Source organism: Xylocopa sonorina, chromosome 3 (assembly GCF_050948175.1).
Source record: "Xylocopa sonorina isolate GNS202 chromosome 3, iyXylSono1_principal, whole genome shotgun sequence".
Classification (NCBI taxonomy): domain Eukaryota; kingdom Metazoa; phylum Arthropoda; class Insecta; order Hymenoptera; family Apidae; genus Xylocopa; species Xylocopa sonorina.
The window spans coordinates 10,291,875-10,306,336 of NC_135195.1; the positions used below are offsets into that span (position 1 = coordinate 10,291,875).

At 38.9% G+C, this 14,462-nt stretch overlaps 3 protein-coding genes across 5 annotated transcripts; 2 read left to right on the forward strand and 1 right to left on the reverse strand.

Annotated features, from left to right (window-relative positions):
* Positions 1-1,812: 1,812 nt before the first annotated feature.
* On the reverse strand, positions 1,813-5,989 carry Rump (heterogeneous nuclear ribonucleoprotein rumpelstiltskin). 3 transcript variants are annotated; one of them, XM_076893023.1, is made up of 10 exons: positions 5,823-5,989; positions 5,160-5,535; positions 4,696-4,983; positions 4,287-4,533; positions 4,035-4,211; positions 3,784-3,933; positions 3,494-3,693; positions 3,269-3,404; positions 2,929-3,005; positions 1,813-2,868 (listed from the first exon to the last, which is right to left on the reverse strand). In XM_076893023.1, exons 1-9 carry the CDS (start codon positions 5,837-5,839, stop codon positions 2,950-2,952), a joined length of 1,647 nt encoding a protein of 548 aa, XP_076749138.1. In that variant the 5' UTR covers positions 5,840-5,989; the 3' UTR covers positions 1,813-2,868; positions 2,929-2,949. The 3 variants fall into 3 exon arrangements, with proteins under 3 accessions (XP_076749138.1, XP_076749136.1, XP_076749137.1); XM_076893021.1 differs by having other exon boundaries at positions 3,494-3,933; XM_076893022.1 differs by having other exon boundaries at positions 3,494-3,933; positions 5,163-5,535; positions 5,823-5,988.
* Positions 5,990-6,493: 504 nt separating this feature from the next.
* Positions 6,494-9,686, forward strand: Idh3a (isocitrate dehydrogenase [NAD] subunit alpha, mitochondrial). The gene is made up of 6 exons (XM_076893024.1): positions 6,494-6,673; positions 6,978-7,100; positions 7,820-7,992; positions 8,189-8,423; positions 8,501-8,779; positions 8,875-9,686. The coding sequence occupies exons 1-6, from the start codon at positions 6,647-6,649 to the stop codon at positions 9,112-9,114; spliced, it is 1,077 nt and encodes a 358-aa protein (XP_076749139.1). The 5' UTR covers positions 6,494-6,646; the 3' UTR covers positions 9,115-9,686.
* A 1,849-nt stretch (positions 9,687-11,535) lies between these two features.
* Positions 11,536-13,005, forward strand: LOC143422230 (uncharacterized). The gene is made up of 3 exons (XM_076892723.1): positions 11,536-11,662; positions 11,767-12,302; positions 12,711-13,005. The coding sequence occupies exons 2-3, from the start codon at positions 12,093-12,095 to the stop codon at positions 12,930-12,932; spliced, it is 432 nt and encodes a 143-aa protein (XP_076748838.1). The 5' UTR covers positions 11,536-11,662; positions 11,767-12,092; the 3' UTR covers positions 12,933-13,005.
* Positions 13,006-14,462: the final 1,457 nt, after the last annotated feature.

Consider the following 14,462-nt stretch of genomic DNA (forward strand, 5'->3'; position numbering starts at 1 on the left):
AATCTTCTGTCGAATAATAAAACACTTAATTAACGCATCTATGTTGCCTTTTCAATTAGATACAAATAAAAGTATCAAATCCCAACAAGTTATCTCGATGACGAGTTGACAAAAATGATTGAAAAACATCACAGGATATTGCAATCATTTTGATCAATTACTCGTATCATTAATTCCCGTTTACTCCTCGGAAATGAAAAGTTACAGAAATACAAATGTGATATACAAGTGTTATCAGATATTATTTGACAAAATGCTATGTAATTCTGAAGGAATACGCTTTTTTTGGATTGTTTTCAAATTTTGCTACGAACTATCCAGACAACCCAATATTCAGTTTGGTCCTGCATAATGAAAATCCTATTTTTAGATGCAGCACTCGACTAGTTACAACACAGACTGAAGGTTTAAACGATATCAAAGAGGAGATGATGCCGTTCACACCTATTCTCTCACGTTATCCCGAAGCACATAACATCCTTCTTCGAAAATATGTCTCGTGGAGCGAACAAAAATACAACTGATCAATCACTTATGACGGAAGTAGTTCAACAAACCATTACACACACACGATCTCATGCGTTTATAAAGACCCTATCTGGCATCGGTGATGTTGCAAGAAAAAAAGACGATATCCTTGAAATGTTAAATAACAAATTTGGCAACCACACAACGGAGATCGACGATGGTTATTTTTAAAAAAATATCCATACGCATAGTGATTCTCGAACACGCATTAAAATACTTAATCGGCGATTGCGGCAAAGACCCAGAGCGTAAAAATATTTACCACCACTTACCATACAAATCGTACATATGATCGATCATAGGAAATGTTTGCTTCTTAGACGTTTACATATATTCACTTTTAGGATCTAGAGTTTTGCGATCATTTAGACTGGATGCAATTATCGATAAATGGATGGAAGATACAGATACAGATACACACACACACACGCGCGCGCACGCACACGCTCTCGGTGCTACAATAAAATAAGCTAATCAACCACGATGTTAGAGACGAAAATGCTACATTACCATCCACAATTTTAACTTTCCTCAAGAACCTGTTTGTCCACTATTTCAAGCAATAGTAAAAAACTGTTAAACAATGTTCCGGAAGAAGAATACCAGATGTAATTTGATCGTCTTAACGATGCGTTCCAAATGGCCACTCGACGAGGTAACAAACATTTTGATAACAAATTTCAAGCAAATTATTCCTCCTTGAAACGTATTCGTCATCGAGGAATAAGAAAACCACGATCACCTGAAAAATATCTCACCTGCGAACTGTGAATATACTTTCCCAGACATTGTGAAGTTCCACGGATCACAAACAATATGCAGGGAGTTCTTAACGTTTAGAGATACAATTATAAATAGTTTTAAGCAAAAGTTCATTTTTAAAGTGTGCAATGCATTTGAAAATAAACTTGTTCCACGTAAAAATGTATCGCACACATAAAAATGTAGCAGCAGAAACGACATCCTCTATGCCAATTGCATGTCCACAGCTTTTAAACCTGCTTAAAGAATAAAGAATCACAACCACACAGAAATAAAACACAACGACCAGCGTATTTTTTTTTTTTTTTGTAGTCAAAACGGATTTGGATTTTATTCAATCACTGTCATGATGTCTTGGTTATACAAGAGTGTTATACAATGCGCAGAATGTTCCTCGAGATCTACATGGTGAGAGGAAATATGTTTACCAAAGAATAGAATTATAAAATCAGCCGAGACACCTCTACACATTCCCTTAAACACTTGAAAGATATTAAAAATTGTCCGCTCTTTTTCTCCGTCTTTTTTTCTTTATTTTTTTTTATTTAAGACAAATGTTTTCCGTATTTTTTGGTAAACATATTACTGATGCACAATACGTAAGACAAAATTCTGCCAAAATTTAGAGTATAAAGTCATCCAATATGTTCGTTCGCTGAAGTCTCGAAAAACGAGTGAACTCTGGAAGGGACCTTCCTAATGACAACTAAAAAATTTTGGTATGCTCTACTACACACGATTCTCCAAGTTACTAAGAACGATGTGACGCGACGAGTAAAAGATCAAATCGCAGGACTACAATGAACAAAACAATACAGTCCCCCTGTGTTGAGCCATGATGTATCTTTGCTATGTATTAGAGATACAAGAATAGAAGTGCGACCGATACCACAGACAAATCGACACACGTCCATGATTCTCTTGCGTAGGATTGTGCATGAAAGTATCTATCATACATGGATAAACTTTAGCTCGTAAAATCCGTGTAACAGCTACGTCTCGCGTTTAGTTATTTATGCTCGAAAGATTGATCTGATCCCTGATCGATAGACAACTCCGCGAACGACCGAAACAGCGTCATGTGTGTTCAACCGGAATGTGGGGAAAAAATTTGATTGATCTCTCGTCGTGAAATCTATGAAATAAACTTACAAGCTACGTTTTGATAATTACTGTAAATATCGTAAACCTACGTACTGAAAAAAAACCTACGGATTACAGGTAGAACGTTATGAACCTAAATCTAACAACTAAACTATGTGTCTCGATCACTCGAAAAAAGATGATTCAGCAGGGAACAATTAGTAGACTTCCACTGTAAAAAGGAACGATAATCTGGGTAAAAAGAAGTTCGAATGAAAAAAACTGTTGTAGCAAGGAAGGGCGTGATCACATCGGCAGCCAATAAGTGTTTTTCAACGTTGAAGTAGGCATAAAACACGACTGTTGATCTTCCAACGACAGATACTTCTCACCCACTGTCCTAAGTTCTGCCACACAACTAGGATGAATTTCAAGTATTGTCATCAGGAGTGGAACAATCCTGCAGACGACATACGAACACCCAGTCTCCTCTCGCTGCATCAATAAGTTATGGTTAAGCGTCAAAACTCTGCAGAGGTTCTCAATTAATGTTACCTTTAGTGCATTTTCCAGATTTTAGTAAAAGCGAACATCGATCGTTCTGCCGTCGATACGTGTCCGATTCATCATAGCTGTATACATATATTAAGGAAAAATCTTTCGAACATCCAATATTCGGGCAATCTACTTTTGTACGCACCAAATATTCAAAAATTTAAACGAACAAAATTGTAGAATATTAAAATTAGAGGTTGAAATCGAAAGTTTATGCTTTTGTTGGACGTTCTTTGATCGAAAATCTGATTTTTATAAAACTCGGAACTATAATTCACCAAAAGGGAAACGTTCTGGATAAAATTAATTAAAACAGTTATTATATTTTTGAAAAGGATACACACAGCGCGTTCAGCATCCCATTCGGATGCAAATCGGACCATGCCCATGTCGGTGCCCCGCATTTCAGCAAACTTCACCTCTCCGACGTCTTGGAATTTATCTCGTAGCATTTGCCATGTTGTGTTTGGTGGGAGCTATCACAATTAATGTAACCGTTGTACATGTGAAGATCATTGTCTATACCGAGTTCAATTTTTTTATAGGTGAGAAGAAAAGTACGTACATTTCCTATAAGAATAGTGTCCGACATCGGTCGCGAACCATTAGTGTTTTGTCTGTTGCCACCACCTCCTTGACCTTGATTACCAGTGAAACCACCACCACCACCAGGAACACGATCGTTGTCACCTCTGTTGAATCCACCATCAAAATCTCTGCCGCCACCGAAGTTAGAACCACCAAAAGCATTGTTTCCACCGAAGCCTACATCATTGTCCATTTTAGATAAGCCTCGCGGCGCAAACGAATTGTTGCCTTGTCCACCAGCTAAAGAGGCTTGTAAATTAGACAAACCTCCGACTCCACCGCCGAAACTATTTAAGTTAGATGCCAGTTCGTTTGTTAACGACGAATTCAGCAAAGAACTGGTGGTCAGGTTAGCGCTCAAACCTCCAGCAAGACTTGCTTGAAGAGCTGCCGCATTTGTATTTGTTAACGCAGATGCTGTAAGCACGTACAACAAATATGTTCTTATATTATTAATTCTTTTCTTGTGTACTCTTTTAACACAGCACTCCGTATATTATGGTTATAATAAGACTCACCTAACTGTGCTGGCACAACATTGTTTAAACCAGCTCCAAAAGCTCCAGCGGCTAACACGGGAGCGGAAATAGGATTCACGACAGGTGGATTATTCGCTTGTACATTAGGAATGTTTCTAGCTACATCCATTAGTCTATTGCCACCAGCTCCAAGACCCATTCCAATTCCTTTCAAACCTATTTTATAAAATCAAGTTTCCTTTCATTCCTGTACATAGAAATCTTATCTATAACAATAAAATATAGATATACCTTCCGGTAGTTTTGGTGGTATGTCTGGTTCGTTTGCTCTGTCAAGTCGAACGGTCATGCGTCTATCAAAAAGCTGTTGATTGTGAAGCATCGATATAGCTTGTACAGACTCTACTGGATGGTCGTATTCCACAACTCCAAATCCTCGAGATTTTCCATCTTTATCTTTTCCTAACTCAACGTGTAGTACTTTACCAGCCAACTTGAATACCTCTAGTAATTTCTTTTCATCTACTTTATAGTCAAGCTAGACATATAATATATAATATATTTACTGGAGTTTTTTATCATCATTTGATACAAGAGTATAACCCACTTGCAACATATAATATATTGGCTTGAATATACGTAAAAATAATACTGTTGCAAATAGATTAATAATAGATCCACAGCTGTAAGATACACTTACATTTGCCACAAATACTCTAGTAACTAGAGGTCCATTGATACCTAAGGATTCTAAAAACTGAGTACTTAGACCATAGGTATTTCCAAATTTACTATCTCCGCCACCACCGCCGCCACCACCACCACCGCCTCCACCGCCACCACCACCACCACCACCAGCAGGAGCATTCATATTCTGACGTCCTCCACCTTGCGGTCTTGGTGGATCTCTAAATCTATCGTCACGAACTCTTTCATTATTACGGGCTGTTGCCAACCGACCGTATTTATCACGTTCAACATCAAAGTCCTAAAATAAAAAAATATTATAAATTGTATTCAACCGACAACATATGCTATAGTAAAAGACACTAGTGTACACTGGATAGGATCACTCTTTTTAAACAGCAGAATGCACTTACACCAGTGTCTTGGACTATAATAATCCAAATGGTAGGGAAGTTGAAAAAACAACAATATACTAACTACCTCTTTGACGACCAGCTTCCTTCCCTTTATATCATACCGATGCATTTTCTCAACAGCAATTTTTACAGAATCCGAATCTTCAAATTCAACAATGCCACAGCCTCTCGGTTTGTCATTCTCATCGGTAAACAGTTCTACGTGGGCAACCTTTCCAACTTCGGTTCTAAACAAATCCTTAAGGTCTTGCCAACGAAAATCGTAGGGAATGTTTGATACATAGATTCGGCGGTCGGAGGCTTTTCGACCGCCGCGCTCGTTTCGTTCCCTACTGCGATCGCGACTCGTAGAATTTATTCGATTCTGTCGTTCCGATCTTCTATTACGATCGCGTTCTCTACTTCGATCCCTCTCGTCGTTATTCTGTACTTGACTCCTAGTGTTTAACAAGATTACGTAGAGATAACGTGCGCCAGGGGGAAACACGTTTTATTGTGCTTGAGCAGAGCCTTGAATTGACTATGCTACATGTTTTTCGATTCACAGCTAGTAAAAATCTCAACAAAAGCCGTGCAATTGAAAAACACTCGTTTCAAAAACTTCGCACACTGCCGATATATTGGAAACGAGTTAGCGTCGGTTTAATGTTAACTGTACGTGGATACTACACGCCGACTAAAAATTAACGATCAATTATTACAAACATACTACTTTTATACTTACTCCTCTTGTTTGATCATTGCCGAGGATTCTTTCACTGAATAAACTAAATTACTCTTAAAGAAATTATATTAAGGCTCGCAGTTAAAAAGAGTAAAAGACACCGAACATGGAAACATACGCGATCGCGAAGCGTCTTATAAAATGGCCGTTCGAGGAAGTGTTAAAGCGCACCGGAAACTGCTGTATTCAAAACTAGGTTTCCGATTGAAAACACAAAGGAGGATTTCAAAACCGTTCGTTTATTAATCTTTCGATAATTGTTACAATAGCACTGCATATTTTGCGTTTGCTCGGTCAATATTACATTATTTCCATTAAAAAGAATACATAAACGTATGCCGAAGTTGTTTAAGAACTACACGTACAATCTGATTCGAAATTTTTTAACTCGAACTATTAGGTTTGAAAAAATTATAACTCAATTTGCGACCAATCAACCTTCTCGTAACAATGTACGATACGTTTGGAATTTTTTCATACGTTGGTAAAATTATTTTCATTCCCCAACGTTTTTATATTGTTCATTTATCGTTGTCGAGGGTAATAATAAAACGTTTAAAAAGACGATGTCGTTAGATAAGATTTTGCAATTCGTTCATAGTTGTTATCGCGTAAATCGAAATGTCGATAAATGTGGAGCCACTCGTTACGCGTTCTATACGTCGTCCGCTACATTCCGTTTCCGAATAGCAGAAGACATCGTCTCGCAGGAACCAATCATCGACGCATCTCGACCATCTCTCACTTTTGCTGTTACTTCTGACGTGCGCAACTTATTTTAGGTGGTGGAAGTTCGTGTTTTTATTGTAAAATTCATAAAGAGAATGGCAGCGCAGTGGATACGAAATGCAGTAAGTAACAAGTGTCAATCAAGAAATCCCCGAAACAACCAGTGTCCTACGTGTAACCCTACTTTTCCCCAGACGAAAAGGTTAGAATTCTCTTTCATTCATTATATACCCTTCTGTTGAGATGTTACGTCTTGGCGATATATGTCTTCTTCTTATGTCATTTCTACCTTTTTTTTTTTTGCGTCCCTTGGTACCATATTAAGTTCTCGATATCGCGTTTACACGATAATTCCTTACGGATCATTACACTTTCCTGCACATTTTCATTAATGATTATTGATTGTATGGATATTCGATTTAACAGGTTCCGAAAATCGGCTGTGTCCGTTTTTACAGCAGTAAAGTTCACAAATGCACACTTATTCCCGGAGATGGTATCGGGCCTGAAATTTCCGTCTCCGTACAAAAAATTTTCGAAGCTGCCAAGGTAAAGTATGAAGTATAGACGGCTATGTAATTTACCGATTTCTCTCGTGCACGAGATTTTTATGTAATATGCATGCTCTATTAGTTGAATGGAAACTTATTGATAATGTGTACCCACTTTGACACTTCTGTTACATTTTCCACGATAGTTTACCACGTTCCGAGTATTTATTTTCGTTTACCAATTATTTTATGCTTTGAACCTTACAAGGTGACCCTTTGTGTCCTACTACTAACCTTAAGGAGTTTATTTTAATCTTACTCTTATACAGGTTGATCCAATTGTAGGCTAATTCAGTCTGCTCTTATTGTAGCGAAGGTATGTCCTTTTAATTTGTATACTTTTAAAAGCATGTAACATGCTACAAGCATGCTACATCGGACTTGACTTAATTGCATAAAACTGATAATTTGTTTTCATTTGCATATGTACATTGGCGATGTACAAAGTAGTTTCAACATTATCACACGATAATGCACATTTTTCTAGCACGAATGAAGGAATTTCATGCATAACACTCATACACGATCTATTGCATAACACTATTGCTCAACTTTTAATTGTTACGTGTATGTTGTTGTATGCATATATAGATTTTAATCTTGTACACAACTATTTGAATGAAAATGAACGCGTTTACTCTCAGATAAGATTACATAAAAAACATTTTCATTTCCTTGGTATTACATTTACATGTGCAATGTCATCCTAAATATCAGGTACCTATAGATTGGGAATCAGTCGATGTTACACCGGTGAAAGGTCCAGATGGGAAGTTTGGTATTCCACAAGCTGCTATCGATTCAGTTAACAGGAATAAAATCGGTTTAAAAGGGCCATTGATGACACCAATAGGAAAAGGACATAGATCCTTAAATCTTGCACTAAGAAAGTAAGTGCGGTTTTATCTTTGTGTAGTTAAGATTAGTTAAATGAATTTATTTCAAATATTTGTTTAAATTACATATTTGTGATATCACTGCAAAAAAGGAATTATTTGAGATTGTCAGGCTAGTTATGTTACTTTTCTATAATCTTACTAGTTATTTTTTTTTCATTTGATTTGATACAACTATTTTCTTCTTCAGAGAATTTAATTTATACGCTAATGTTCGACCATGCCGTTCCTTAGAAGGTTACAAAACATTGTACGACAATGTCGATGTTGTCACTATTAGAGAAAACACAGAAGGAGAGTATTCTGGTATAGAGCACGAAATTGTAGAAGGAGTTGTACAGTCAATTAAACTAATTACAGAGGAAGCCTCTAGTCGTGTAGCAGAATTTGCTTTCCAATATGCTCAAGATAATAATAGGAAAAAGGTATTTAATTTATTCGTTTAAAAATAGACTTATGCAGAGCAGTTTAGGTTCATTAGCAAAATTAATTCATTTTAAAGGTTACTGCGGTACACAAAGCGAATATTATGAGAATGTCGGACGGTTTATTCTTAAGATGCTGTAGGGAGGCAGCACAAAAATTCCCGTCTATTAAATTCGAAGAAAAATATCTGGATACAGTATGTTTGAACATGGTTCAGGATCCTAGTCAATACGACGTACTTGTAATGCCGAACTTGTACGGCGACATTTTGTCTGACATGTGCGCTGGGCTCGTGGGAGGACTTGGCCTTACACCAAGTGGAAATATTGGTTTAAACGGTGCGCTGTTTGAATCTGTACGTATTAAAATGTGTTCACTGTTTTTTGTTTCCTCTTTTTTCAAACGTGATAGCGCCGATAGCTATTTAGCAATAATCTTATCTAAAATTAGGTGCACGGAACTGCTCCAGACATAGCGGGTCAAGATAAGGCGAATCCTACGGCGTTATTGCTCTCGGCTGTAATGATGCTCAAGCACATGGGTTTAAATGATCACGCGAGAATAATCGAAAATGCTGCTTACGACACTATCAAAGAAAACAAATATTTAACGGGGGATCTTGGTGGAACCGCAAAATGTAGCGAATATACAAATGAAATTTGCAAGAAAGTTTCAGCTGCAGCGAAATAGATGACGTAAAGTTTATTGAGTATAAACTGCCAAATACTCGTAGAAACAATACACATGAGGTAACAAATGCTGTTTTTTGAACATCTCTGTAACTGTTATGTTTAAAATTACTTGCAACATACAAAGCTTCCTCAGGGTAATATTTGCAATTTGATCGAACAAATTGCTAAGATTTTCAGTGTAGATAAAGGATTATCTTCTTCATCCATTCACCCACATTTAGATGATTTTCTTTCGAGTACTTGAACTAGTTTATTGTATGAAACTTAATGTTACTCAACTTCGTGGATTAGTTAATGTGTAATAGCATTTAATACGACCTTATTCTAACAAAATACACGCAGTCTAAAATCGTGTGTATTGAATGTACGTAAATATGTATGTTTGTCATACTTCTTTATTATAAAAGAAGGATTCTAATAGAATCTGTAAAAAATTAGATATGTAAATTAATGTAGGAACACACTGTATAATATTATTAAGTGAAGTTGTTAAAGATTCGTGCCTCGAAGAAGAGTTTCAATGAAGCATCTTTGCGCAGTATTACACATAAATAAAATATAAAAAACTTCTGTATATCGTTGGTTATTTAATCCAAAATTTATTTGTGTGCATCGTTGAAACCATTAAACAATTTTAAACATTTACCAAGAACATAAATGTAATATTAAGATCGCTACGTAATTAAAACATTATACGTTATTTTTCCTTATTAATAATGATTAAATATGATCATCTGTGCAGGTAAAAAGGTTGCTTCGTTCAGTGTACTAGACGATAAGAGTTGCGAAAAAGTGATCCTTGCGGTATCAACTCTGCACAGTTTTACCCCTTGCGGTGTTACGTTATAGCGCTTCTACCCATACCACTTTGTAGTTTCCCCTTTCCTTTACCCTTTCTTCCGCAGCGCCTACAATATGCTTCTGAGGAAAACTCTCGAGTATGAGAAAAGTTGTCGGCTATATTTCATGAGCGGGGTGGAAGAAAAGGATAGGGGAAGATCCGGTGTCATCTTTGCTGCTCGTTAATACTTGCTGTGATTTATCGAGATTCCCCAAGTGAGTAATGACTGACTTCTTGTACATTTTTGATATCAGAATCTCCGTTCAATTATGATTCTTTATAATTGATGCGCATCGCGTTCTCTTTTTATCATTTTCAGAATTTATAGTAGGAAAACAAGCCAACTATAGGGTTCGATGTATTCTGCGACGACTTGCGATGATATCAAAGGAAATTATCGTTTTATTCATACCACATAAAAAGAACCATTAATATCATATCCCTAATAATTTGATGATTCTTCTTTCTAACTATAGCTCGCTTCGCCGATTCTCATCCACTGCATCGAAATTCGTTTAAAGGAGCAAAACGGCCTAGCCGAAGGGCAGCCGTTTAAATGACGTAACATTCCTAAAGCGAGAAACGAGATTAACGAGCGTGTTGACGATCTAAGCTGGCCACGGGCAGGCGCAAGGTGCATCCATTGGGTTGCGGCGGCCGGGCTGGTTCCACGAAAGGTGGAACACTCGAGTGCGAAGAGCACGGAAAGCGATGCATGCATATTCAGAGCGACGGAAGGTGGTGCACGCGCGCGCTCACCCGCTCGCGGACATAGTCATAGGAATAATAAAAACTCGAGGGTTGAAATTATTTAGATTTATGCCCGCTCTCTTGTCCCGGTGCCGGGCGGTGACGAGAAGCGATTCGATTCCGGGGAACAAATTTCATGCATTATTCAGGACTCGCCGCAATGCACCCCAGTCAATGGATCCGATCCTTTGGAAAAAGTCGTTTTTAATCTCTCGTCGCGTTCCAATAATGCACGTGCACACATACTAGCTCGCCCCTAACCCGCCACACCGTCCCTCCTCGCCCCTTTGCCCACCGTTCGGCACACCGTGCCGCTTTCACCCCTTTACGAGTGGAAACCGTGTTTTCTGCCTTTAATACGAACGCCAGTTCGAACGCGGACAATAAATCGGGGATCTATTGGTATCTACTCCGTGAATGCGCGCGACGCTCTCGCAGCTTAAAGTTCCGCGATTTATTTTCCACCTCGGTGTTCATAATCGCTGGGGCCGATCGTTTCAGGGGAACCGTCAAACCGGAATGTGAAAGCTGCCGCCGGAAGCATCTGGATACTCCCCGCTTAAATATTCCTCTTTCTCCCTCTCTCTTATCGTCTTCTCGTTTCACTTTCTTGGTATGTTAATGGTACGCGTAAGTGTTAGAGACGCGAGATGTTTCAGCGGGTCTTATTCGTTGTTATCGAAGCGATAATTTTTATTGCTCGTCGGAGTGCAGAGTTTTACGCGAGTCAACGATAATGTTGTATACCACTGTGGAATTCGCAGGGACTCTTCGTCACAGAAGGAAATTTAGGAAAATCAAGGGGCCTTAGTTAAAAATTTGTTGGGAATTAAATAATTTCCGGTGTACGCGGGCATATTGTAGAATAATTTATGTAGAACGATCCTGCCGTAAGATTTATTTCCACGAACCTCAGGCGAAGCTCTGCAAGCTTTAACATTATTGATTTTATACAGTAAATAGATTTATTACTGTCAATAAAAAGTGTTCAATGAGTGGCGAAACAAACACACGGTGAATATAAATATAATTTGAACTCAATTCGTATTCGATTTCCAGGCATTGTTGCAAAATAACGAGGCGACATTCAGCCCTGTTTTTCACCTTCCGGCTAAAAGAGATATTATTCACCGTTCCGTCCATACGAAACAATCTTCCATTTACAGCTGGACCAACGCGAAACTGTTATTCGCGTCTTCATACGTTAACAGGTTGCGTTCTTAATTAATCATTCCGTGGAACCGGGTTGTAATCGCCTTACGACGGATTAATGGATCTGGCAGCTGTCACGAGGAAAGTTCTGTTTCATTATTTTTCGTCGCCGATGGAGCGACGTCGGGCACACGGTTCACCAGCTCGTTAAGTCTCTCTGCGCACGTGAAACGATGAAGAACGGACGAATTTCTGCGATTATCCTTGCCATCTCAATAGTCACCGCCAATGGACGAATTTACTATTTACCAAGTCTGGACGAGAATCGATACGCCGACTTGACTTTCCCCGTTCCGAACGAGCAATCTTCGAGAGATCTGGACCTGAGCTTCTCCGCAGGCGACTCGAATGAACTTGATAATAAAATACACCCTGTTAAAAAGGCAAGTATGATTCATTGCTTCGAAACGTTGGCTCGATAAGTTTTTTAGTTTCTTTTACGTATGCAGAAGTGTATAATTCTGAAATAAAAATTATCCTGGTAGCCGGGTATTGGTAGGAGTAAGATCAGTAAGATTCTATTTCGATACTCACATGTAATAAACTTTACGACATGGATTTTTTTTAGTGTACAATTATATTTAAAAGTTTAAGTATCCTTTTTCAATGTTTTTGTTAGTTTCGAGATGTTAATGATAAATATTATCGTAACAAACGAAGGTATAAATAAAAAATGGAAATAGGTCGATAATACGCGTTATAGAATTCATTTTTCACGATAAATTATCTGAAAAATTCGTATCGATTTTCCGATATCCATACTATACATATCGTGTTAACGTCCGAATTAGGTGTATACGGTGGTCGCGCCGGAAAAGCCGTTCGTCGAAGTGAACAAAGAGGAGCAACCGATCACGCGCTACAAATTAATCGAAGCACCTGTTAAGGGAGTCGGATCGGATGATGTCATTGTGGTCCCGGAGTTGAACCGCAAAACGGTGAAAATCAATGGCAACAACAAGGGTGAAGTGATCTTGGAGCTACGCGTTATCGCTAATCACGACAATGCTTGAACGATTCGCTTCAAATATGATCGAAGATAGTGAAACAACGAGGCACTGGAGGTACAGTAAATCGTTAGTCTCTTATCGCAAATTTCGCAAACTTAAACATTGTATCCAGCTTTATACGAGAAACAAGTCGCGTGTAATAAAATAAATCAAACACGGTCGATTTCGCACCAGAAATCTGTAAAAGACCTGCCAGAAACTATCGTAAATAGTTTCTCAGGGGAATCAGCAATATAATAGGTATGTCTCCTGCGGAAGTTGACACGGGGAGTGCATCTTCATTCATCTAATCGCGTGTAGACGCGCGGGCCGAACTTTTCCAGCGAGCCATTGCAAACAACTCGACAGATCGATATCTCCCGTCAGATTTGCCCTCGTCCCTAAAAGCCGCGTATCTCTTGTCATTCCGCGCATACATATCGGGGACTCGGCCTCCCCTAATTGTGCTCTGTCAACGGCCGCGTCAAAGAGAGTCGTGTTCGACGACGCCCAGACACGGTGAGAGATAGGGACAGAGGCGAGGCCGGGAAACAGTATCACGAATCGACGAAGGAGACCCCGGATAGAAGTTTATTAGTCAAATAACGACGAGATACCGATGGATGACGAGAGTGTGTGACCATATCCGGCTGAATGTGACGATTCTGCCCTCTGCGCGTACCTCTCGAGGGTACTCTCGATTATAACGAGTGCTGGTGCATTCAGGGAGGTGAAGGAGCGCACCGTGCACTCGCAGACTATGCCACCCTCCCGCCTTCTGTTTCGCTCTGAAAGATTGAACCTCGGACCCTTCGTTTTTCGTACACGCTAATGTGCATCTTTGAACCCGTACGCTGGATGCGACTTTATGATTCTAAGCAGGACGTCTGGGGAGAGGAATTTGTTTAACCGTTCTCGCCTTTATCGTATCTTTTTACCCGTGTCTTGCGAGTTTGGTCTTTGAAAGCGAATAGTTTATTATATTAATCTGATTTGCCGTTTCGCAATTGTCGTGATCGTAATTAATTATTTCGACTTCAGTTTAGTGGATAATGGTTGTTTTGAACCTCATCGAGAATTTCGTAATATTCTGCTTTGATCTCTCGAGATTTCGTAATTATTCAGTTATTCCGGTGTTTGTTTCATGTGATCATCAAACATTTGTTTGAGGTCCCTTGCGCGATAAGCGGTATTAGCGGGTCCAGCGTTCAGAAATGATACGCGCGTCATTGAGAAACATCTTTTTAAACGGTATTGGAAGATTCTGTTTGTCATCGATTTCTCACGCGGAAATAGGGCGCATCGAGAAAAGAATACAAACTCGTCCACGATCGATTGAATCGCATTACTTTTATTACGTTCAATATACAGGTCGAATGAGTTTCTATTAATACATATAGATACAATAGAACGCTACTATAATATGTACAACGCATATCACATACAGTCGAATTTGGAGCGGGGCGTATTCGGCCCAGGTAGGACCTCCAATCGCGAGATCCTCCGTCTCCTCGCTAGAAAATCACCCGCTTCGTTTCGGGTCTCGAATGTAAA

What these genes read in the sequence shown, in the direction of transcription:
- Rump (XM_076893021.1), bottom strand. An exon ending in ACACTATTCTTATAGGAAAT is followed by an intron (nt 3,405 to 3,493) that starts GTACGTACTTTT and finishes TAATTGTGATAG; the next exon opens with CTCCCACCAAACACAACATG. An exon ending in GGATGCTGAACGCGCTGTGT is followed by an intron (nt 3,006 to 3,268) that starts GTATCCTTTTCA and finishes ATATGTATACAG; the next exon opens with CTATGATGAATCGGACACGT.
- Idh3a (XM_076893024.1), top strand. Translation starts at nt 6,647, where the DNA reads ATGGCAGCGCAGTGGATACGAAATGCA. An exon ending in CGCAGTGGATACGAAATGCA is followed by an intron (nt 6,674 to 6,977) that starts GTAAGTAACAAG and finishes TCGATTTAACAG; the next exon opens with GTTCCGAAAATCGGCTGTGT. An exon ending in TTAAATCTTGCACTAAGAAA is followed by an intron (nt 7,993 to 8,188) that starts GTAAGTGCGGTT and finishes TTTCTTCTTCAG; the next exon opens with AGAATTTAATTTATACGCTA.
- LOC143422230 (XM_076892723.1), top strand. Translation starts at nt 12,093, where the DNA reads ATGAAGAACGGACGAATTTCTGCGATTATCCTTGCCATCTCAATAGTC. An exon ending in AAATACACCCTGTTAAAAAG is followed by an intron (nt 12,303 to 12,710) that starts GCAAGTATGATT and finishes CGTCCGAATTAG; the next exon opens with GTGTATACGGTGGTCGCGCC.